Source organism: Hordeum vulgare, chromosome 6H (assembly GCF_904849725.1).
Source record: "Hordeum vulgare subsp. vulgare chromosome 6H, MorexV3_pseudomolecules_assembly, whole genome shotgun sequence".
In the NCBI taxonomy this organism is placed as follows: domain Eukaryota; kingdom Viridiplantae; phylum Streptophyta; class Magnoliopsida; order Poales; family Poaceae; genus Hordeum; species Hordeum vulgare.
Window position 1 is genome coordinate 6,824,998 of NC_058523.1, and position 26,959 is coordinate 6,851,956.

General features: G+C 43.9%; 1 protein-coding gene across 1 annotated transcript in view; it reads right to left on the reverse strand.

The window, feature by feature from the left end:
- Positions 1-11,250: 11,250 nt before the first annotated feature.
- Positions 11,251-26,959, reverse strand: part of LOC123404857 (protein FAR1-RELATED SEQUENCE 5-like) — a 30,492-nt gene continuing 14,783 nt past the window's right edge. Inside the window, exon 8 of the mRNA XM_045098801.1 lies at positions 11,251-11,383. Coding sequence (XP_044954736.1) covers positions 11,251-11,383 — 133 coding nt within the window. The remainder of the gene's footprint in view (positions 11,384-26,959) is intronic.

A 26,959-nucleotide genomic window follows, 5' to 3' on the forward strand; every position in this document is an offset into this window, starting at 1 on the left:
TGAGCCTATGCTCTGTCTCGTTGGAAGTGAGATATAATAGCTCCCCCTATCTTGGCTTTAGAGCAAGTACAATAAGATACCGTCAGCAGACTGTAAGAATTAAAATATTATATTTTTGCTGAGTTGGATGAAAGAGAAGGGAAGCGGACTCTTCGTGAAGAGCCAGCTCTAGCACGTGCTCCTAGGTGCTTTGTGAGAATGAAAGGTGAGCCATATATGATAAAAATAATATTTTTTTGTAGCTAACTATTGTACAAGCTAGCTATAAGGTGGGCTATAAGATGACTTATAGCCAGCAGTTGGCTATACTATTAACAATGCTCTTAGTCATCTGATGAACTTACTACATGTGCCAGACCGCACTACAAGAATATTCTTTGTTTGGGACCTCCCATTTCCACGCGTGGTGCAAGGTAAGTCGACCAAACGGGGAGTCCCTAATCAATGCTGTAGACGCCTGATCAGGAACTGGCGCCTGCAGAGGCTTGGTTTTGGGCCGGCCCATATAATGCTCGTCTAATCACTCACTCCTGCCTGATCGCCCGCTCGCTCGCTCCCGCCTGATCGTTCCCTCGCTCGCTCGAGACCTGTTTTGGTCGTGCATGGTTGATCAGTTATTTAGTCAACCGTCAACTTTAGTAAAAAGAAGAAAATAAAAATACAAATAAAAAGAATAAAAAACCGGTATTTCAAAAAAGTTCCTGGATTTTGAAAAGGTTCATCCAATTTTTATAAGGTCAATCGAATTCAAAAAAAAGTTCACTGATTTTCAAAAAACATTCATCAAATTTGAAAAAATCATCAAATTATAAAAACGTTCATAAAATTTTAAAAACGTCATTTGAATTTACTAACCATTCACCGATTTTTTTAAAATTTCATCGAATTTGATAAAAGTTCATATTTTTAAAAATGTTCATCGAATTCAGAAAAATTCATTGAATATCAAAAAACTTTCATTGAATTTACAAAAACTTTCATTGAATTTTAAAAAACGTTCACCAATTTTTAACAAAAGTTCATCGAGTTTTATAAAAGTTCATCAATTTTTAAATTTTTCACCAAACTTGGAAAAAGTATACAGATTTTGGAAAACAAAATCACCGATTTTGAATACAAGTTCATCGAATTTGATAAAAGTTCATCATTTTTTAAAACAGTTCATCAAATTTGAAAAAAAACAAAGATTTTGGAAAAAAAATCATGGAATTTCAAAAAGAGTATATCGAATTTGAAAAAGAGAAGAAGAAAAAGAACAAAAACCAAAAAAGAAAATCCAAATAAAAAAGGAAAACGAACAAAGAAAAGTAGTAAAAAATAATGATAGTGGTTTGTCATGTCGAAAATTCGGATTTGAGGACGAGCACCTCGGTGCTCGGCATCCTGTCCATACACACCCGCTAGGGATCCGCGCCGTCATCGTATTGTTTTGGCGTGTCCCCCGTATAGGAGGCAGCTTTCCTTGTATTACGGGTTAGAGTGGAGGGATTCTGGTCCATGTTTTATCGTCATGCAGTGGACCGGTCGATGATACTTGGCACATTCATGGGTTATTCAGTCGACATCCATTGGATTGGCCCATGTACCAGGGTGTACCATCGACGGATAGTGGACCAGCAGTACACGTCGCGTGATGTTCCAATAGATGTCAGGGTTAGATTCCAACGCAAGCTTGCCGTCGTTAATTATATCATCATTTGGAATTAATCAGCGATTAGTAGGATAAGATTATAATCCATGCGGTGTTCGGATTTTAATAGGAAGTTGTTAATTTGGACATGGAGGGGCCATGAGCTCACTTTTTTTTGTGAGCTTTTTCTCGTAAATTGTTCCTGGTGATACAACGTTCACTAGTACCGGTACTATCTAATTGAGCTTAATCCCCTTAAACCAAGGTCACATTTAACACTAACACAAGCCGGGGCGAGGCCAGCTAGCGCATGCAGTCCGAAACAGAAGGTCAAATAAACAGTGTTGGTACATGACAGCGCTGCAAATACAGGGCCAAGCACTGTACATGCATGTGAAAAGTAGAAACTTTGTGATCAATTCAGCAGCATGCTCAAGTCAAATCAGAAGTACTTCTTTATTGTTTCTTAGCCCTGGCGGCAGGGAGGGCATTTACCACATCTTCGTCCACCCCCCGCCTGATACATATCGCATGCTTCGTTCCTCCTACCAGCTCCTGCACGCCCCTGAAGAACACGGACAAGGATGCGCGTGCGGGGGAGCTGCTCAGAGGCTAGCCGAGGATCTCCCTGAAAGGTATGTTATCAATTCCCCCAACACTTCGCCATCGTTCCATGCATCGACTGCGTAGATCTAAAATAGGTTTTTAATCGCATCCACGAGATTGATAGAGAAACGTCTGTATGTAAATATTAGGGAAAAACGAGCGTTGGATAATCTTTTTAGCATGGAAGAAGCACCAGTAGTTGTAAATCAAGAAACAATGAACGAATCATCACCAGACTGTTTTGACAGTGACTGCGACGGTTCAGGAGGATCCCCCGGCCCTCCTGGAACCCCAACAATAACATCTAGGTTGTCATTGCTGAAAATAGGCGCCGTGATTTCAAAGTTCTCGGATTTCAAGAAGGAGTTGGTCCGAGAAACTGGGTTTGATGGATTGCTGCATATCAAGTCTTGGCAGAAGATAAATCTAAAGTACAACGCTTACTTGATGGATAGAGTTGATGTGGAGAACAGTATTATCAATCTAGAAAGCCAGGGGATGCTCGAGCTCACAGACAACCAAGTACATTATGTGTTTGGCATCCCAATCGGTGAGCACACAATTCTTTCTGAAGGTGTGGAGCCATCAGATGCTTGCGTTGAATTTACACGGGTTGCAGCAGGCATTAGCGACATAGTCTGAAGGCATCAGAGGAATACCTTAACCGCGACATCACAGTTGACTCCAGGAAGATAGATAAGGACTGTTTCAAAATTGCTTTTGTAATCTTTGTAGTTGGGCATGCCCTTGCGCCATCTGCCAAACACGACTACATCAAAATTGATTTCTGGTCAGCCTTAAACGATGTTACCAAAATCAAAGAATGGAATTGGTGTCGTTACCTGCTATCTCACCTATTCCAAGCTGTGAGGAAGTTCAAGTCAGATGTATTGAGGCGACCCCCAACCATACACATTGTTGGGTGCCATCTTTTCCTGCAGGTACACGAAACCAATTTTTTTTTCACAACATGGCACACGCACAGGTAATTTATGTTGTTAACCCCACCAAACACATGTGCAGGTTCTTGTTCTAGATAGTCTAGATCTCGACGTCAACAGCAAACCGCAGGGTGTCTACCCAAGATTTGCACTTTTTGATTATGATTCCATGAAAAAGATGGTTGACGCCATATCTGTAAACATGGGAGGAGGAGAAATATCTTACCACCGTTCCTCGGTTAGTCCTAGAATCACATTCTCTATAATATCCAATCACACTTTTTTTATCTGACGCTCCAAACTCTTTTGTTCAACGCACCAGGTTCATAGGGAACAAAATGTCAGCAAGGAACTCGTGTGTGTCAACGATCCTGCAAACAATTTTCCTCGGCCTACACCGACACCGAAACGGGCATAGTTTACATCTGCTCCCGTCAAACGAGCAAGCTACATCAAGACTGGTCCACTAGAATTTGCTAATCATATACGCACAAAATACCCGACAATAGTAAGTCCATGCCCCTTTGATGCCCAACCGTAACTCTGTTTAGACGCCTAAAACGTCTCTCATATTTTTTTTATGAAATTACCATTTAATGCAGTCGGGAGAAAAGCTTGGTATGATTCTCAACGAACACAATGCACGGGGATTGGCTCATATTTCAGAAATGAGACAGTCGTTCCAGTCAACAATGTTCAACTTTGTAGACAAGTTAGTATCATGCATTGCTGACAATTGCACCTGCTGCAAGGCGTTTGGTAGGAAAGAATGCAGGCTAAAAAACGAAGATGACATCGATGCGGAAAATGCACCAGCTCCTAACATTGAAGGAACTGTTTTTTTTACCCCGATATCCAATAAGATAAACACTAGACTAGAAGGCATTTTTGCTAACGAAGGTCCGTTTTGTTAACGCTTAATCGTTTGTTTTCCAAATTGTCATGCATTGCTATTTCATACACACACAGTCTATTATTTTGTGTGTCTAACTTTAATTGTTATGCGGCAGGTAGTTATTCTGGGAATAGTTCAAATGCCCGGAAGAGGAATTGTGTGATGGGCAGCAGCAATGCAACCGAGTCGCAAAAGAAGATATGTGTTTCACCAAATGAACCAATCCAAGTTCGAACGCGATCTGGCATCGATATTCTGAACAACTCATCTATATTTGCAAAGGACGGTGCACACAATCAAGTTGCCGACATTGTATATTCATTTTTTGATCAGGTATTGTCAGCTACTACGTCGAGCTAAGACCATCATCTAATTACGTCACTTTCGGAACTACAAACGATGTTGTGCCGAGTAAGATATGATTACCAAAATGTAAATTGGCACGTGATCCATGGTCAGTTGGATCAGTACCACTCCCCCCAAGCCAAACTGTTCTGAGAACTATCAAGGATTGGTTCCTAGCAGCTTCACGATTAACACTAGAAAAGTAAACCATATTCTTTTCTTGTATGGTAATCAACTCATCTTTTTGAAACAAAATTTTCGTGATCAACTCACCTTTCTACCAAAATCTCATATTTTGCTAGTTCGCGGCATCCGCGCTAACTATTTATTACCAATGCATAGACAATGGATTGCCCACCCAAAGCCAAGGCTCATATGTATAGATGGCATTGAACTGCATCAACAACTAGCCGGTATTGACGAACTCAGCCACGAGGTGGGCGCTATCATCTTCAGGCGATTCGGCCAAATGGACAAGTTCTACAACAAGGACACAACAACAATGATATGGAGGAAATTCCTGGAGCCTGATTTCGCTGTAAGATCATTGCATACGTTGTCAACTCATATACAGCGACAAAATACTTTTTTTTCATTGTAAATGTTAAACACTACTATCATTGCAACAGACCGCGGTATTGTCTAACGCTGACCCATTGACCATCCAATCTATTCGGACAAGCTTCACGGACGGAGTGGCTGATTTGAACCCAGCATCAAGCAGGCTTGTAAGTTTTTTATTTTTTGATACATCTCAACAACGGAATAAGATCATATTTTGATAAAATTGATTAATATTTCTCGCAGTGGCATATCCCAGCAATTCTACCTGATGGTTGGGCACTTTACTCATTTGACATGCTGAAAAGAAGGATCGTAGTACTTGACCCTGCAGTAGGACCTTTTGGCTTCAGCAATCGCCAAGTGAACATGCACACATACGTCTCAGACAAACTTCATAGTGCACTTTTTAGATGTTTGCAAATTATGTTTGAGAACTGGCATTGCAGCTGCGGAGAATGGACTAGGTCTTTTCCAGTCCCGATGATTGAGAATATGGAAAAGTATGTTTCTATAACCTTAACACCCTAAAGATTATTTTGTTTTAATATAGATTGAAGTTGAATTACAAACCTGCTTCATCGTTTTTTGCCACAGATATAATCATGGTGCAGGGACTACATTCCTTGCATGGAATTTCGACGGGGAGAAGTTCCAAATCCCAGTGACGAAAGTTAGTACCTACCATTTTTAACATGGAAGCTAGCTCCTGTTTTTGTATGTGTTCGTGTATTAACACTCGATACACTTTGATTTTGAAACTAGGACAATCTGGAGAGACATAAGAACTGGTTGCTTTATGAGATGATGCGCACGGATGGTAACGAGTCAATGATCCCGTCGGACGCCATTGAAGCCATCAAGGGATCATTCCTAGCTCTATGAAGATCACCATGTCTCAATTCCTTTAACGAACACCAAATATTTTTGTTTTTATATTTTTTTCTCAAATAGACCAAGATGGCAAATGTTTTCATGTGTTCCTTCTTCCTGTATCACATTACTGCACATCACATAATCGAATGGAATCAGGATGGTATTTCCTCCATTTTTGTCCAGTGGTTTGACACTTATCTTTTTTTTTGCAAACAACCAACATACTCAGCAATTATCTTGATACAAATGACTACCAACCAAATCATAAACTAGTTGGACAACTTGCCACCAACTAACTAAGCTAGTAGATGGGGGACAAACCGAAATGAAACTCCATAGGGGAACACATATAAAAGTAGCTAAGTGGATTGGAAGCATACTAAAAACCTAACGTGTCGCCGTCAGGTACAAAAGCACAGCAAACACCAGAATGAGCAAAGCAATCCTCATTTGATTTGTACCATTGACAGCTCTCGCAGCTCGTTCAGCAGCCAGGGCACCTTCGTTCATTGCTTCAAGTCTGTCTCTCAGCTGACGAGTCTCATTGGCGATTTCCTCCTCACCGGTCCTTGCAGCACTATGTAGATGTTCGTTCATCCTCTCAAGCATCCAGATCCTGTCCCTTAGATCAACTATTAGTTGCTTTAGGAACGGGTCCTTGATAGGGTCATCGCGCCATGAAAAATAATCACACCCGCCTTGCTGATCAAAGGGGAAAGAGCAATGTGTTTGGTCTGAAATATAAAAACCAGAAAAGATTCGACAGAATAACGAAGAGCAAGTTTCTGCATTTGCTCACCTTGAAACGCATACAGTTAAAGTACCTCCTCCCTGGATTATCATCGCTCCACGATATCCACATGGCTGCTTTTTCTTTGCAGTCACACACATCAGCTGGCTCGTAGTCTACAGGCCCATGGCGGTACCTCACGGGAGACCTCATGGGGGCCCCAAACCCTCTACGCGAAGAAGACCGAGCTGCTGAGGACGAAGAGCCGGAAGACGCCATTTTGTGTGTATTCTAAGTTGTGGGGCGAGGATGAGGCTGGCCAAGGAAAGCTGGGTCGTTTTTATAGACCCCCCATGTCCAATCCTAATACCGACGGCTACTTGCCAATTCAAAATACGTAGAGACGTTACGCGAAAGCACCATGCAAGCATATTGAAAACGGCTAGGCACATACCAACGGCTAGCACACAGACTTAGCTGGTGTAGTGATTAGGATGTCTCGGCAATAAGTAATATTACAGCAGAATAATACATGGTTCACAAAAGCACCATAGTCACTGATAGGTTCACAAAAGGATCGCCAAGACAGCAAGCTTAACTATTACGCTACTTAACCAAGCCAACGCACATGCGCTTGACCGACACGGGATGGAACTCCTTCATCCGCATGTTAACCTAAATTTCTTCTGCCACCTGGACCATGAAGCCAGTGCGAGGAGCAGTGTTGCACTGGGCCGCCAAAGTTTCGTACAACATCCTCTTCCTCCTAGACGCCAATCCAGCCTGCAGAACCAAACACAACACATTTGAGGGTTAGCAAAAGATCGCGCAAATGTAAATTTTTTGATAGGAATACTCATAACCATGTTTTGCAAATTACCCGAGGTATGTCCTCCTCTAGTCTAGTCCCATTGAAGTTTAAGCAATGTAACCAGGAGATTCACCGCTGGAAAATAGAAATGAAAGAACTTAATCTTAAATCAAGTTTGTACAGTTACCTGGGACACGCAAGATGCATGTAGATGTTGTACTTCACACCCCAATCTGGTATATGCATGGACCAGCCGTCATCTAGCATTTCCCCCACGTACTTCATACCTTTAAGCATGTAGTCAATAGTTACGCCATGCTTATCTCTGTAATCCTCTTTTGCCATCCCTGTAAAGATGGGGTCAAGCACACTCAAGCGCTTGAGAAGCTTGTCAAACACATACAAACACCAATCCCTATCAAATGTTATTGGAACCATGATCTGCAAATATAACACAAATAAATTAGACATCACGTTTATCCAGTGAACTAACATGTGCATGGTACATACCATCCTCCAAAGCCTGAGTGCATAACCAAGGCTACTTGTTGACATCAAGCTCCTCAACATGGATGGAGCCTCTCTGTTCCACGTGTTCTCCATATGTAGCTGAAATACAATAAAAACACAAAACAAATGTTCACAAGCGCATCAAACCATAACAGACATGCAAATTAATCATGCGCAGTTGCCATTGTTTAACTTACAGGTACATCTGGTGAGAGGAGACCCCTGGAAACTGGCAATCCAACCCTATAAAACATCTTCTTCTCCCTCTCGTTGAACCAACGGACCCAAGCTTCCATGCCGTTGTGGAACATCGCACCACCCAGGCTGAACTGATACTTCAGCTTATGCCCATCCATCACCAAAATTGTTGGGGAAGAACTCTTGTACCAGGTGCTGCCCATAAAACAATGTAAATCATTAGCACAAGAGATACACCGACATAAAAGATCAACACATTTTTTGGCGGCTCATAGAGCTGACCTGCTTAGACTCTTCGCGCAAGAAAGGTAAATGAAGTCCTCGTAAAAGTTTTGGCAGACATGATCGGGGTACAGGTCGGCGTGAGACAACTCAAGTTCAAACGGTGAGAAACCGTATTCCTGTTCTTGTGCAAAGTACTCCTCAGCAGGGATAACAGCTGCGCGATCACGTGCACATGAATATCAGGATGCAACCCTAAACATCATTTGGAAGTGTTGAGATTGAATGAACTTTAGTACCGAGCGGAGAAGTTGTGTCAACGGATGCAATACATATCCTCTTGTTACTTATCGGCGTGCAAGTTGCAATCGAACTAGTAGTTGGACTAACCAACCCCGAAGAGCTCTGCCCAACAATTTGATGCGGTAACGTGTCTAAGAAAATAATAGATTTTTTAGGTACGGTGCCGCAAATTTTTTTCCATGGATGTATGGCACATATATTGCAACATAGTGAGACTTAATAATTCATACCCTCAGTCATGAGATAAAGAAATGAAGTGTCGATCATAGGCTCATGGTATGCATTTGGAGCGGCGACCTCTACGTTAGGCGCGGGTGGGAGAAGTTCATGCATGGTTTGCTGACGGGTGGGCCTTGGGACACCTGACTCACATGCATCGAGTGGAGCAATTAGTACCAAAGTAAAACAACAGCAGGATTATACTGATCGAGCAAACCTGTAGCTATTCCCTTGCACTTCAGATCCACAACCATGCATTTGTCGTGCGGTTCGCTACCCAGATTGGCTAGTACCTCTCCTATATGAAATGTTGGAGGTCATTAAAAATTTGTCCTTACTCTCCCATGCATGGCAACAGTGAAACTACTCAGCAATGTTTGTTTGCGTACCTCGAGGCCGATGATGTGCAGCCGAATAACTCCCTTCCACAATACCTGGCTGCCCTTTAGTAGAAGCATCTGTTAATCCATGACTACAACTAGCACCTGGCTCACAACGAAATTGATGGTAATCAATGAGGAGATAGGTTTTATTATGATGTAACTCATGAGCATTAGGCGTATTACCTCCATCGGCAGAATGTTGAGCACAAACGTCTAGTTCCATCATCGACTTTACTGCTTCTCTTGAAATTGCTGCCAAATCACGAGCAACTCTGCAAGGGATGCTATGCCAAATTGCTGCTATACTTAATTAGGTGCATAATTGCAGATGATCAACAACACAAATACTAGGATGCAAATGTAGCAAACGGTAGCATGCGTGTACACGAAACTAGCAAGGGATGCTATGCCAACCTGCAGATGTAGAAGCACTCGCCCCATGAGTAACATGAACTTTTGGAGCCGCGGACCCAGAAGCTTGATGAGGAACACGAACTTGGGAAGCCACAGCCAGAGAAGCTTGCTTCTTCACTTGCCCAATAAAGAAATCCAAAGCTTCCTCAGCATCCCGCTGCCTTTTTGCTGACGACGCGACTCTAATTTCTACTGCGATTTTGTCCCTCATGTTGTCCACCAGCTTCATCATCTCCACCTCACATCTCTTGTAATGGAACTCCATGGTAGCTTTGAAAGCTTCAACAACCTAAAAAAAGACAACCAAACTTTTTTTAGTATGCATTTTACTAAATACGCGTTTCAAAGAGAAACATTTTTTCATGAAAATTAATCCATCGCCAAACCTTTGTTGGCAACAGTGGTAAGTTATCCATATCAACCGGGCCAGCTGCGCTGCGTGACCCACTAGCATGCCCCACCATCTGCGCGGCAACTGCTTGTGCACGCGCCGCCTGTGAGCATGACCTAGGTACACTAATTGCTGGTGATCGGGGAACATCGCCTAACTGAAAAACGAACAACAGAGAGTAACAAATGAAATGCATGGACCACAAAACAAGAACCAGAGAAAACGCAAACAAACTTTGAGCAGCAAAAAGGAACGAACCGGAAGGAATGGTGAAAACAGAAAGAACATTGAATTAAATGCAATGTATGAATAATTCTACCTCCAGGCCACATTCAATCCCTTGCGCGGTGGCATGCTTCCTGATGAGGTCCTTCAGTTTTGTGTCCGAGTAATGCCCAATTCTTGGCAACTGAAGAGTCTCTCTCCCATGCAGGCCATGTTCATGATAGTCCAGCCACATGATCTGCCAGAAGCGATGCTTTTGAGAGAAGTTTACACCACAACAAAAAATATACAAGCATGACAAAACTAACCTGTGGCACTATAAGGCATCCCTCCAGTTTTACATTTGCATTATCCATTGATAGGTCCTCTCTAAGTTTTCTTGCCGCCTCCCTCAACCCCTCAACAACATAGTCACAGAAATCGAACTCTGCGATGTTATCGGGCTCATCTACAACCGGCAGTAGCTCATTTGCTATCTTGGCTGTCGCACCTCTCAGAACAAGAAAGGTCGAACTAGCTAAAAGTGTTACAGCCGCCTTCATCGCAGTCCGCTCATCACCCTGTATAGCATCTTTGCTAGCAGATTGTACTATTTTTTTCACCTTATAAACTGGGATGCTGTTTGAACGAGGCATGTCAGTGCCAAGGATAGCATGAACCTTTGCTAGCAAAACCTCACGGTCAGCAAGGCACTGCCCAGCTCAGATGTCTACTTTCCTACCACCCGGAGGTAGGCCAGTAGCTTTGGCAACCTCTCTAGCATTCAACTCTAGAAAAACACCATCCCCCATGTCCATCGTCATGGTATCCAGATCTATCCTAGAAATCAAAGACATGGAGAAGATCCTATTTGTGTTTCCTAAGACTCTAATCTTGCAAAGCTCTGACATTCCTACTTCAGCGAATACTTCTCGGACCAGAGGGTTCCATTCACCTGCGATGGATTGCAAGGCCATGGAGGTGAAGCTAGTTTGCACAGTCCGAACACTCCTAGTCGTTGCCGATGCGACGGCTACTCCTTGCCTCAATGCCGTCGGCGAGCTCCCCTTTGGACGACCACGCGCCATGCTCGTCTCCGAATGGAACGTTGTTATGTGGAACAAGAGCATCGAAACAAGAAACACTATTAGATGGCAAGCCAGCTTCAATGAGATGCAGTTAACACGAGGAGATTAAGATCACCAACCTTCTCTTTCTTGCTGGTGTTCTTGGTGCAGACCCCCCACCTGAACCTGCGGATATTCTTGTTGTTCTTGTGGGGATAAGCATGGGCCGGTCCAGGGCATGCTTTAAATAGAACTGGTGGCCAAGCTGGCTGATGGCACATGGGTAGGTGAGACCGGTTATCCTAGTCATTCAATTTTTTTACTTCTTCAATGTATGATTACTCAATGCTTACCCCACCCGTCAATGCAAATCACCCACCCATGCATGCATGCAAAACCATTTCTCGCATAAAAGAAGTAATTACGACGATGCCAAACCAATATCAGGAGGTTCATCTTAACAGTTAATCCTCTTCCCATTAAGTTCAGATGCACTACAAGTTACATCATTTTTGATCACACAGACGTGAACTTCGTAGATTCCATCACCATATTTATTTTGCGCAAACTAGAGCTTGGCGCGCTTCGTTGGACGACTCTTTGCGTCGTCTTCATCTGCTTTCTCATCCACAGCTCCAACGCATGACGCATTATCGCCATCATCCAGAACCAACTCTTCCGCACAACACTGTTGGAATTATGCCCTAGAGGCAATAATAAATGTATAGTTATTATTATAATTCCTGTATTAAGATAATAGTTTATTATCCATGCTATAATTGTATTGAATGAAGACTCATTTACATGTGTGGATACATAGACAAAACACCGTCCCTAGCATGCCTCTAGTTGGCTAGCCAGTTGATCAATGATAGTCAGTGTCTTCTGATTATGAACAAGGTGTTGTTGCTTGATAACTGGATCACGTTATTGGGAGAATCACGTGATGGACTAGACCCAAACTAATAGACGTAGCATGTTGATCGTGTCATTTTGTTGCTACTATTTTCTACGTGTCAAGTATTTATTCCTATGACCATGAGATCATATAACTCACTGACACCGGAGGAATGCTTTGTGTGTATCAAACGTCGCAACGTAACTGGGTGACTATAAAGATGCTCTACAGGTATCTCCGAAGGTGTTAGTTGAGTTAGTATGGATCAAGACTGGGATTTGTCACTCCGTGTGACGTAGAGGTATCTCGGGGCCCACTCGGTAATACAAACATCACACACAAGCCTTGCAAGCAATGTAACTTAGTGTAAGTTGCGGGATCTTGTATTACGGAACGAGTAAAGAGACTTGCCGGTAAACGAGATTGAAATAGGTATGCGGATACTGACGATCGAATCTCGGGCAAGTAACATACCGAAGGACAAAGGGAATGACATACGGGATTATACGAATCCTTGGCACTGAGGTTCAAACGATAAGATCTTCGTAGAATATGTAGGATCCAATATGGGCATCCAGGTCCCGCTATTGGATATTGACCGAGGAGTCTCTCGGGTCATGTCTACATAGTTCTCGAACCCGCAGGGTCTGCACACTTAAGGTTCGACGTTGTTTTATGCGTATTTGAGTTATATGGTTGGTTACCGAATGTTGTTCGGAGTCCCAGATGAGATCACGGACGTCACGAGGGTTTCCGGAATGGTCCGGAAACGAAGATTGATATATAGGATGACCTCATTTGATTACCGGGAGGTTTTCGGAGTTACCGGGAATGTACCGGGAATGACGAATGGGTTCCGGGAGTTCACCGGGGGGGGGGGGGGCAACCCACCCCGGGGAAGCCCATAGGCTATAAGGGTGGCGCACCAGCCCTTAGTGGGCTGGTGGGACAGCTCAAAAGGGTCCTATGCGCCAAGGATAAGAAATCAAAGGAAAAAGGAAAAAAAGGAGGAGGTGGGAAGGGAGGGGGACTCCCTCCCACCAAACCTAGTCCAACTCGGTTTGGGGGGGGGGGGAGAGTCCTCCCCCTTGGCTCGGCCGACTCCTTGAGGGTCCTTGGACCCCAAGGCAAGGTCCCCCTCCCTCCCACCTATATATACGGAGGTTTTAGGGCTGATTTGAGACGACCTTTCCACGGCAGCCCGACCACATACCTCCACGGTTTTTCCTCTAGATCGCGTTTCTGCGGAGCTCGGGCGGAGCCCTGCTGAGACAAGGTCATCACCAACCTCCGGAGCGCCGTCACGCTGCCGGAGAACTCTTCTACCTCTCCGTCTCTCTTGCTGGATCAAGAAGGCCGAGATCATCGTCGAGCTGTACGTGTGCTGAACGCGGAGGTGCCGTCCGTTCGGTACTAGATCGTGGGACTGATCGCGGGATTGTTCGCGGGGCGGATCGAGGGACGTGAGGACGTTCCACTACATCAACCGCGTTCTCTAACGCTTCTGCTGTACGGTCTGCAAGGGTACGTAGATCACTCATCCCCTCTCGTAGATGGACATCACCATGATAGGTCTTCGTGCGCGTAGGAAAATTTTTGTTTCCCATGCGACGTTCTCCAACAGTGGTATCAGAGCTAGGTTCATGCGTAGATGTCTTCTCGAGTAGAACACAAAAGTTTTTGTGGGCGGTGATGTGCGTTTTGCTGCCCTCCTTAGTCTTTTCTTGATTCCGCGGTATCGTTGGATTGAAGCGGCTTGGACCGACATTACTCGTACGCTTACGAGAGACTGGTTTCATCGTTACGAGTAACCCCCTTTGCTCAAAGATGACTGGCAAGTGTCGGTTTCTCCAACTTTAGTTGAATCGGATTTGACCGAGGAGGTCCTTGGATGAGGTTAAATAGCAACTCATATATCTCCGTTGTGGTGTTTGCGTAAGTAAGATGCGATCCTACTAGATACCCTTGGTCACCACGTAAAACATGCGACAACAATATTAGAGGACGTCTAACTTGTTTTTGCAGGGTATGATTGTGATGTGATATGGCCAACGATGTGATGTGATATATTGGATGTATGAGATGATCATGTTGTAATAGAAATATCGACTTGCACGTCGATGGTACGGCAACCGACATGAGCCATAGGGTTGTCTTTATACTAACGTTTGTGCGTGCAGATGTGTTTACTATTTTGCTAGGATGTAGCTTTAGTAGTAATAGCATAAGTAGCACGACAACCCCGATGGCAACACGTTGATGTATGATCATGGTGTGGCGCCGGTGACAAGAAGATCGTGCCGGTGCTTTGGTGATGGAGATCAAGAAGCACGTGATGATGGCCATATCATGTCACTTATGAATTGCATGTGATGTTAATCCTTTTATGCACCTTATTTTGCTTAGAACGACGGTAGCATTATGAGGTGATCTCTCACTAAAATTTCAAGACGAAATTGTGTTCTCCCCGACTGTGCACCGTTGCTACAGTTCGTCGTTTCGAGACACCACGTGATGATCGGGTGTGATAGACTCAACGTTCACATATAACGGGTGCAAAACAGTTGCGCACGCGGAACACTCGGGTTAAGCTTGACGAGCCTAGCATGTGCAGACATGGCCTCGGAACACATGAGACCGAAAGGTCGATCATGAATCATATAGTTGATATGATTAGCATAGGGATGCTTACCACTGAAACTATACTCAACTCACGTGATGATCGGACTTGGGATAGTGTAAGTGGATCATGAACCACTCAAATGACTAGAGAGATGTACTTTTTGAGTGGGAGTTTAGCATATAATTTGATTAAGTTGAACTCTAATTATCTTGAACATAGTCTAAGTCCACTTTGAATATATTTGTGTTGTAGATCATGGCTCACGCGACAGTCATCCTGAATTTTAATACGTTCCTAGAGAAAGCTAAGTTGAAAGATGATGGAAGCAACTTTGTAGACTGGGCTCGTAATCTTAAGCTAATCTTAAAAGCTGGGAAGAAGGATTATGTCCTTAATGCTGCGCTAGGAGATGAACCACCCGCCACGGCTGATCAGGATGTTAAGAACGCTTGGTTAGCACGTAAGGAGGACTACTCGATAGTTCAATGTGCAGTCTTGTATGGCTTAGAACCGGGACTTCAACGTCGCTTTGAGCGTCATGGAGCATTTGAGATGTTCCAGGAGTTGGAGTTTATCTTTCAGAAGAACGCCCGGATCGAGAGGTATGAGACCTCCGATAAATTCTATGCTTGCAAGATGGAGGAAAACTCGTCTGTCAGTGAACATGTGCTCAAAATGTCTGGGTACTCAAACCGTCTAGCTGAGCTGGGGATTGAACTCCCGCAAGAAGCTATCACTGACAGAATCCTTCAATCACTGCCGCCAAGCTATAAAGGCTTTGTGTTGAACTACAACATGCAAGGGATGAACAAGTCTCCCGGCGAGTTGTTTGCGATGCTGAAAGTCGCAGAGTCTGAACTCCGTAAAGAACATCAAGTGTTGATGGTGAGCAAGACCACTAGTTTCAAGAGAAACGGCAAAGGCAAGAAGGGCAATTCGAAGAAGAGCGGCAAGCCTGTTGCCAATCCGCCGAAGAAACCCAAGGCTGGACCTAAGCCTGAAACAGAGTGCTTCTATTGCAAGGGTTTGGGTCACTGGAAGCGCAATTGCCCCAAGTATCTGGCAGATAAGAAGGCGGGCAAAGAAAAATCAGGTATATTTGATATACATGTTATTGATGTGTACTTAACCGGCTCTCGTAGTAGTGCCTGGGTATTCGATACCGGTTCTGTTGCTCACATTTACAACTCGAAGCAGGAACTACGGAATAGACGAAGGCTGGCGAAAGACGAAGTGACGATGCGCGTAGGAAATGGTTCCAAGGTTGATGCAATCGCCGTCGGCACAGTGTCACTTTAGCTACCATCGGGATTAGTGATGAACTTAAATCATTGTTATTTAGTGCATGCATTGAGCATGAACATTATATCTGGATCTTGTTTATTGCGAGACGGTTACTCTTTTAAGTCTGAGAATTATGGTTGTTCTATTTCTATGAGTAACATCTTTTATGGTCATGCACCGAATGTGAGAGGATTGTTCATATTGAATGTTGATAGCGATACACATATACATAACATTGAGACCAAAAGAGTTAGAGTAAACAATGATAGCGCCATATTTTTGTGGCACTGCCGCTTGGGTCATATTGGTGTAAAGCGCATGAAGAAACTCCATGCTGATGGACTTTTGGAGTCACTTGACTTTGATTCACTTGACACGTGCGAACCATGCCTCATGGGCAAGATGACTAAGACTCCGTTCTCCGGAACAATGGAGCGTGCAAGTGACTTGTTGGAAATCATACATACCGATGTGTGTGGTCCAATGAGCGTAGAGGCACGCGGCGGATATCGTTATTTTCTCACCTTCACTGACGATTTAAAGAGATATGGTTATGTCTACTTGATGAAGCACAAGTCTGAGACATTTGAAAAGTTCAAGCAATTTCAGAGTGAAGTGGAAAATCATCGTAACAAGAAGATCAAGTTCCTACGGTCTGATCGTGGGGGTGAATATCTGAGTTTCGAGTTTGGTGCGCACTTAAGACAATGTGGAATTGTTTCACAGTTAACACCGCCTGGAACACCACAGCGTAATGGTGTGTCCGAACGTCGTAATCGTACTTTGTTATGGTGCGATCTATGATGACTCTTACTGATTTGCCATTATCTTTTTGGGGTTATGCATTAGAAACAGCTGCATTCACTTTAAATAGGGCACCATCAAAATCCGTTGAGACGACACCATACGAACTATGGTATGGGAAAAGACCAAAGTTGTCATTTCTTAAAGTTTGGGGATGTGATGCTTATGTCAAAAAGCTTCAGCCTGAAAAGCTGGAACCCAAAGCGGAAAAGTGCGTCTTCATAGGTTACCCAAAAGAGACAGTTGGGTACACCTTCTATCTCAAATCCGAGGGCAAAGTGTTTGTTGCTAAAAACGGAGCTTTTCTCGAGAAGGACTTTATCTCGAGAGAATTGAGTGGGAGGAAGATAGAACTTGATGAGGTTGTCGAACCTCTCATCCCTCTGGATGGTGGCGCAGGGCAAGGGGAAACCTCTGTCGTTGCGACGCCGGTTGAGGAGGAAGTTAATGATGATGATCATGAAACTCCAGTTCAAGTTTCTGTTGAACCACGCAGATCGACGAGATCACGCACTGCTCCAGAGTGGTACGGTAATCCCGTCTTATCAATCATGTTGTTAGACAACGATGAACCTGCAAATTATGAAGAAGCAATGGTGGGCCCAGATTCCAACAAATGGCTAGAAGCCATGAAATCCGAGATAGGATCCATGTATGAGAACAAAGTGTGGACTTTGGAGATACTACCCGAGGGCCGCAAGGCTATTCAGAACAAATGGATCTTTAAGAAGAAGACGGATGCTGACGGTAATGTGACCGTTTATAAAGCTCGACTTGTGGCAAAGGGTTTTTCACAAGTTCCAGGAGTTGACTACGATGAGACTTTCTCACCCGTAGCGATGCTTAAGTCCGTCAGAATCATGTTAGCAATAGCTGCATTTTTCGATTATGAAATCTGGCAGATGGATGTCAACACGGTGTTCCTTAACGGTTTCCTCAAGGAAGAGTTGTATATGATGCAACCCGAAGGTTTTGTCGATCCTAAAAATGCTGACAAGGTGTGCAAGCTCCAGCGATCCATTTATGGACTGGTGCAAGCATCTCGGAGTTGGAACAAACGCTTTGATGAGGTGATCAAAGCATTTGGGTTTATACAAGTGGTTGGAGAATCTTGTATTTACAAGAAAGTGAGTGGGAGCTCTGTGGCGTTTCTAATATTATATGTGGATGACATATTACTGATTGGAAACAACATAGAGCTTTTGGAGAGCATAAAAGGTTACTTGAATAAAAGTTTCTCTATGAAGGACCTAGGAGAAGCTGCTTACATTCTAGGCATTAAGATCTATAGGGATAGATCAAAACGCCTGATAGGACTTTCACAAAGCACATACCTTGATAAAGTTTTGAAGAGGTTCAAAATGGAACAGTCCAAGAAAGGGTTCTTGCCAGTTTTACAAGGTACGAGATTGAGTAAGACTCAGTGCCCAGCAACTGATGAAGATAGAGAGCATATGCGCTCCGTCCCCTATGCTTCAGCCATAGGTTCTATCATGTATGCGATGCTGTGCACTAGACCGGATGTTAGCCTGGCCATAAGTATGGCAGGTAGGTTCCAGAGTAATCCAGGAGTGGATCACTGGACAGCGGTCAAGAATATCCTGAAGTACCTGAAAAGGACTAAGGAGATGTTTCTCGTGTATGGAGGTGACGATGAGCTCGCCGTAAAAGGTTACGTTGATGCAAGCTTTGACACAGATCCGAACGACTCTAAGTCGCAAACCGGATGAGTATTTATTCTTAATGGGGGTGCAGTAAGCTGGTGCAGTTCCAAGCAAAGCGTCGTAGCAGATTCTACATGTGAAGCGGAGTACATGGCTGCCTCGGAGGCGGCTAAGGAGGGTGTCTGGATGAAGCAGTTCATGACGGATCTTGGAGTGGTGCCAAGTGCACTGGATCCAATAACCTTGTTCTGTGACAACACTGGTGCCATTGCCTTAGCAAAGGAACCACGGTTTCACAAGAAGACCAGACACATCAAACGACGCTTCAACCTCATCCGCGACTACGTCGAGGAAGAGGACGTAAATATATGCAAAGTGCACACGGATCTGAATGTAGCAGACCCGCTAACTAAACCTCTTCCACGGCCAAAACATGATCGACACCAGAACTGTATGGGTGTTAGATTTATTACAATGTAATTCACATGGTGATGTGAGGGCTAGATTATTGACTCTAGTGCAAGTGGGAGACTGTTGGAATTATGCCCTAGAGTCAATAATAAATGTATAGTTATTATTATAATTCCTGTATCAAGATAATAGTTTATTATCCATGCTATAATTGTATTGAATGAAGACTCATTTACATGTGTGGATACATAGACAAAACACCGTCCCTAGCATGCCTCTAGTTGGCTAGCCAGTTGATCAATGATAGTCAGTGTCTTCTGATTATGAACAAGGTGTTGTTGCTTGATAACTGGATCACGTCATTGGGAGAATCACGTGATGGACTAGACCCAAACTAATAGACGTAGCATGTTGATCGTGTCATTTTGTTGCTACTGTTTTCTGCGTGTCAAGTATTTATTCCTATGACCATGAGATCATATAACTCACTGACACCGGAGGAATGCTTTGTGTGTATCAAACGTCGCAACGTAACTGGGTGACTATAAAGATGCTCTACAGGTACCTCTGAAGGTGTTAGTTGAGTTAGTATGGATCAAGACTGGGATTTGTCACTCCGTGTGACGGAGAGGTCTCTCGGGGCCCACTCGGTAATACAAACATCACACACAAGCCTTGCAAGCAATGTAACTTAGTGTAAGTTGCGGGATCTTGTATTACGGAACGAGTAAAGAGACTTGCCGGTAAACGAGATTGAAATAGGTATGCGGATACTGACGATCGAATCTCGGGCAAGTAACATACCGAAGGACAAAGGGAATGACATACGGGATTATACGAATCCTTGGCACTGAGGTTCAAACGATAAGATCTTCGTAGAATATGTAGGATCCAATATGGGCATCCAGGTCCCGCTATTGGATATTGACCGAGGAGTCTCTCGGGTCATGTCTACATAGTTCTCGAACCCGCAGGGTCTGCACACTTAAGGTTCGACGTTGTTTTATGCGTATTTGAGTTATATGGTTGGTTACCGAATGTTGTTCGGAGTCCCAGATGAGATCACGGACGTCACGAGGGTTTCCGGAATGGTCCGGAAACGAAGATTGATATATAGGATGACCTCATTTGATTACCGGAAGGTTTTCGGAGTTACCGGGAATGTACCGGAAATGACGAATGGGTTCCGGGAGTTCACCGGGGGGGGGGGGCAACCCACCCCGGGAAAGCCCATAGGCTATAAGGGTGGCGCACCAGCCCTTAGTGGGCTGGTGGGTCAGCCCAAAAGGGTCCTATGCGCCAAGGATAAGAAATCAAAGGAAAAAGGGGAAAAAAAGGAGGAGGTGGGAAGGGAGGGGGACTCCCCCTTGGCTCGGCCGACTCCTTGAGGGTCCTTGGACCCCAAGGCAAGGTCCCCCTCCCTCCCACCTATATATACGGAGGTTTTAGGGCTGATTTGAGACGACCTTTCCACGGCAGCCCGACCACATACCTCCACGGTTTTTGTTGGAAATATGCCCTAGAGGCAATAATAAATTAGTTATTATTATATTTCTTAGTTCATGATAATCGTTTATTATCCATGCTATAATTGTATTGATTGGAAACACAATACTTGTGTGGATACATAGACAAAACACTGTCCCTAGTAAGCCTCTAGTTGACTAGCTCGTTGATCAAAGATGGTCAAAGGTTTCCTGGCCATAGGCAAGTGTTGTCACTTGATAACGGGATCACATCATTAGGAGAATCATGTGACGGACTAGACCCAAACTAATAGACGTAGCATGTTGATCGTGTCATTTTGTTGCTACTGTTTTATGCGTGTCAAGTATTTATTCCTATGACCATGAGATCATATAACTCACTGACACCGGAGGAATGCTTTGTGTGTATCAAACATCGCAACGTAACTGGGTGACTATAAAGATGCTCTACAGGTATCTCCGAAGGTGTTGGTTGAGTTAGTATGGATCAAGACTGGGATTTGTCACTCCGTGTGACGGAGAGGTATCTCGGGGCCCACTCGGTAATACAACATCACACACAAGCCTTGCAAGCAATGTAACTTAGTGTAAGTTGCAGGATCTTGTATTACGGAACAAGTAAAGAGACTTGCCGGTAAACGATATTGAAATAGGTATACGGATACTGACGATCGAATCTCGGGCAAGTAACATACCGATGGACAAAGGGAATGACATACGGGATTATGCGAATCCTTGGCACTGAGGTTCAAACGATAAAAGATCTTCGTGGAATATGTAGGATCCAATATGGGCATCCAGGTCCCGCTATTGGATATTGACCGAGGAGTCTCTCGGGTCATGTCTACATAGTTCTCGAACCCGCAGGGTCTGCACACTTAAGGTTCGACGTTGTTTTATGCGTATTTGAGTTATATGGTTGGTTACCGAATGTTGTTTGGAGTCCCGTATGAGATCACGGACGTCACGAGGGTTTCTGGAATGGTCCGGAAACGAAGATTGATATATAGGATGACCTCATTTGATTACCGGAAGGTTTTCGGAGTTACCGGGAATGTACCGGGAATGACGAATGGGTTCCGGGAGTTCACCGGAGGGGGGCAACCCACTCCGGGGAAGCCCATAGGCTTTTTGGGGACACACCAGCCCTTAGTGGGCTGGTGGGACAGCCCCAAGGGAGCCTATGCGCCAAGATAAGAAAATCAAAGGAAAAGAAAAAAAAAGAGGGAAGAAGTGGGAAGGGAGGGGGACTCCTCCCACCAAACCAAGTCCAACTCGGTTTGGGGGGGGAGTCCTCCCCCCCTTGGCTCGGCCGACCCCTTGGGGATCCCTTGGACCCCAAGGCAAGGTCCCCCTCCCTCCTCCTATATATATGGGGCTTTTAGGGCAGAATTGAGACGACTTTCTCACGGCTGCCCGACCACATACCTCCATAGTTTTTCCTCCAGATCGTGTTTCTGCGGAGCTCGGGCGGAGCCCTGCTGAGACAAGATCATCACCAACCTCCGGAGCGCCGTCACGCTGCCGGAGAACTCTTCTACCTCTCCGTCTCTCTTGCTGGATCAAGAAGGCCGAGATCATCGTCGAGCTGTACGTGTGCTGAACGCGGAGGTGCCGTCCGTTCGGTACTAGATCGTGGGACTGATCGCGGGATTGTTCGCGGGGCGGATCGAGGGACGTGAGGACGTTCCACTACATCAACTGCGTTCTCTAACGCTTCTGCTGTACGGTCTACAAGGGTACGTAGATCACACATCCCCTCTCGTAGATGGACATCACCATGATAGGTCTTCGTGCGCGTAGGAAAATTTTTGTTTCCCATGCGACGTTCCCCAACAGTGGCATCATGAGCTAGGTTCATGCGTAGATGTCTTCTCGAGTAGAACACAAAAGTTTTTGTGGGCGGTGATGTGCGTTTTGCTGCCCTCCTTAGTCTTTTCTTGATTCCGAGGTATTGTTGGATCGAAGCGGCTCGGACCGACATTACTCGTACGCTTACGAGAGACTGGTTTCATCGCTACGAGTAACCCCGTTGCTCAAAAGATGACTGGCGGGTGTTAGTTTCTCCAACTTTAGTTGAATCGGATTTGACCGAGGAGGTCCTTGGATGAGGTTAAATAGCAACTCATATATCTCCGTTGTGGTGTTTGCGTAAGTAAGATGCAATCCTACTAGATACCCATGGTCACCACGTAAAACATGCAACAACAAAATTAGAGGACGTCTAACTTGTTTTTGCAGGGTATGATTGTGATGTGATATGGCCAACAATGTGATGTGATATATTGGATGTATGAGATGATCATGTTGTAATAGAAATATCGACTTGCACGTCGATGGTACGGCAACCGGCAGGAGCCATAGGGTTGTCTTTATACTAACGTTTGTGCTTGCAGATGCGTTTACTATTTTGCTAGGATGTAGCTTTAGTAGTAATAGCATGAGTAGCATGACAACCCCGATGGCGACACGTTGATGGAGATCATGATGATGGAGATCATGGTGTGACGCCGGTGACAAGAAGATCGTGCCGGTGCTTTGGTGATGGAGATCAAGAAGCACAAGATGATGGCCATATCATGTCACTTATGAATTGCATGTGATGTTAATCCTTTTATGCACCTTATTTTGCTTAGAACGAAGGTAGCATTATGAGGTGATCTCTCACTAAAATTTCAAGACGAAATTGTGTTCTCCCCGACTGTGCACCGTTGCTACAGTTCGTCGTTTCGAGACACCACGTGATGATCGGGTGTGATAGACTCAACGTTCACATACAACGGGTGCAAAACAGTTGCGCACGCGGAACACTCGGGTTAAGCTTGACGAGCCTAGCATGTGCAGACATGGCCTCGGAACACATGAGACCGAAAGGTCGAGCATGAATCGTATAGTTGATATGATTAGCATAGAGATGCTTACCTCTGAAACTATTCTCGACTCACGTGATGATCGGACTTGAGATAGTGGATTTGGATCATGTACCACTCAAATGACTAGAGAGATGTACTTTTTGAGTGGGAGTTCTTAAGTAATATGATTAATTGAACTAATTGTCATGAACATAGTCTAATGGTCTTTGCGAATTACGATGTAGCTTGCGCTATAGCTCTACTGTTTTTATATGTTCCTAGAGAAAATTTAGTTGAAAGTTGATAGTAGCAAACTTTGCAGACTGAGTCTGTAAAACCGAGGATTGTCCTCGTTGCTGCACAGAAAGCTTATGTCCTTAATGCACCACTCGGTGTGCTGCACCTCGAGCGTCGTCTGTGGATGCTGTGAACATCCGACATACATGTTTCTGATGACTACACGATAGTTCAGTACAAAATACTTAATGGCTTAGAAGCAAGGCGCCGAAAACGTTTTGAAACGTCACGGAACATGAGAGATGTTCTAAAGAGATGAAATTGTGGTTTCATGCTTGTGCCCTTGTTAAGAGGTACAAGACCTCCGACAAGATTCTTTGTCCACAAAGTAAAGGAGAAAAGCTCAATCGTTGAGCGTGTGCTCAGATTGTCTGAGTACGACAATCGCTTGAATCAAGTGGGAGTTAATCTTCCAGATGAGATAGTGATGGTTCTCCAAGGTCACTGCCACCAAGCTATGAGAGCTTCATGATGAACTATAACATATCAAGGATAGATACTATGATCTTTGAGTGATTCGCGATGTTTGACACTGCGAAAGTAGAAATCAAGAAGGAGCATCAATAGTTGATGGTTAGTAAAACCACTAAGTTTCGAGAAAGGCAAGGGCTAGAAGGGACACTTCGTGACACGGCAAAACAGTTGCTGCACTAATGAAGAGACCCAAGATTAAACCCAAACCTGAGACTAAGTGCTTCTGTAATGAGGGGAACAGTCACTGAGGCGGAGCAACTCTAGATACTTGGTAGATAAGAAGGCTGGCAAAAGTCAAGAGAAGTATATTTGATATACATGATGTTGATGTGTACTTTACTAGAACTCCTAGTAGCATGAGGGTATTGGATACCGGTTTGGTTGCTAAGTGATTAGTAACACGAAATGAAAGCTACGGCATAAACGGAGACTAGCTAAAGGCGCGGTGACGATACGTGTTGGAAGTGTTTCCAAGGTTGATATGATCAAACGTCGCACGCTTCCTCTACCATAGGGATTGGTGTTAAACCTAAATAATTGTTATTTGGTGCTTGCGTTAAGCATGAACATGATTGGAACGTGTTTTGCAATATGATTATTCATTTAAAGAGAATAATGGTTACTCTATTTTCTTGAATAATCACCTTAAATGGTTTATTGAATCTCGATCGTAGTGTTACACATGTTCATGATATTGGTGCCAAAAGATACAAGTTGATGATAGTAGTACCACTTACTTGTGGCACTGCCGCTTGAGTCATGTTAGTATAAATTGCATGAAGAGGCTCCATGCTGATGGATCTTTGTACTCACCTGATTTTGAATCACTAGTGACATGCAAATCATACCACATGAGCAAGGCCTTGTTTTCATTGAGATGAAATAAGATAGTAACTTGTTGGAAGTGATACATTTTGATGTATGCAGTCCAATGGGTGCTGAGGCACGCAGTGGATATCATTATGTTCTTACTTCACTGACGATTTGAGTAGATACAGGAGTATTTACTTAATGAATCACAAGTCTGAAATGTTGAAAAGTTCAATTCCGTTTCAGAGTGAAGTTCGTCGTAACAAGAGGATAAACTGTCTACGATATGATCATGGAAATGAATATCTGAGTTACGAGTTTTGGTACACAGTTAAGACAATGTGGAAATTGTTTCGCAGTTCATGCCACCTGGAACATCATAGTGTGATGATGTGTCTGAACGTCATAGCCACGCACTATTTGGTATGGTGCATACTATGATGTCTCTTATCGAATTACCACTATCGTTTATGGGTTATGCATTAGAGACAACCGCACTCACTTTAAATAGGGCACCGCGTATTTCCGTTGAGATGACACAGTATAGACTGAGGTTTAGAGAAATCTAAACTGTCGTTTTTTGAAAGTTTGGGGTTTCGACACTTATGTGAAAAAGTTTCAGTCTGATAAGCTCGAACCCAAAGCGGATAAATGCATCTTCATAGGATATCCAAAACAGTTGGGTGCATCTCCTATCTCAGATCCGAAAGCAAAGTGTTTGTTTCTAGAAACGGGTCCTTTCTCGAGGAAAGATTTCTCTTGAAAGAATTGAGTGGGAGGGTGGTAGAACTTGATGAGGTTATTGAACCATCACTTCAACCATTGTGTAGCAGGGCGCAGGAAGTTGTTCCTGTGGCGCCTACACCAATTGAAGTGAAAGCTGATGATGGTGATCATCGAGCATTCAAATCAAGATACTACAAACCTCGTAGGTCTACAAGGTCGCGTACTACTGCAGAGTAGTACGGTAACCCTGTCTTGGAGGTCATGTTGTTGAGCAACAATGAACCTACGAGTTATGGAGAAAGCAATGGTGGGTCCGGATTCCGACAAATGGCTGGAAGCCATGAAATCCGAGAGGGGATCCATGTATGAAAACAAAGTGTGGACTTTGGAAGAATTACTTGATGGTCATAGGACTATTGAGTAAAGATGGATCTTTAAAGAAAAACAGACGATGATGGTGATAAGTCACTATTAAGAAAAGCTCGACTTGTCGCAAAGATGTTTTCGACAAAGATCAAACATTTGACTATGATGAGACTTTCTCACTCATAGTGATGCTAAAGGTCTGTTAGAATTATGTTAGTTGTTGATGCATTATTTATGAAATATTGCACGTAGGATGTCAAAACATTGTTTCCTCGACGGTTTCCTTGAGCAAACATTGTATGTGATACAACCAGGAGGTTTTGTCGATCCTAAAGATACTAGCAAGTATGCAAGCTCCAGCAATCCTTCAATGGACTGGTGCAAGCATCTCGGAGTTGGAATATATATACTTTGATGAGATGATCAAAGATTTTGGGTTTGTACAAGGTTTATGAGAAACTTGTATTTCCAAAGAAGTGAGTGGGAGCACTATAGAATTTCTGATAAGTATATGTGGTTGACATATTGTGGATCAGGAGTAATGTAGAATTTATGTAAAGCATACAAGGTTGTTTGAAAGGAGTTTTTCAAAGGAATACCTAGATTGCGCTACTTGAACGTTGAGCATCAAAGATCTATGGAGATAGATCGAAAGCGCTTAATGGAAGTTTCAACAAGATGCATGCCTTGACAAGTTTTTGAAGGATTTCAAAATAGATCAGCAAAGAAGGAGTTCTTGGTTGCGTTGTGAGGTGTGAATTTGAGTAAGACCCAAAACCCGACCCCGGCAGAATAAAGAGAATAGACGAAGGTCGTCTTCTATGCCTTAGCCGTAGACTCTAAAGTATGCCATGTTGAGTACCGCACCTGATGTCTGCCTTGCAGCAAGTCTGTTGAGAGGTACAGAGAGTGATCCATGATTGAATCCCTAGCAGCGGTCAAAATTTATCCTTAGTA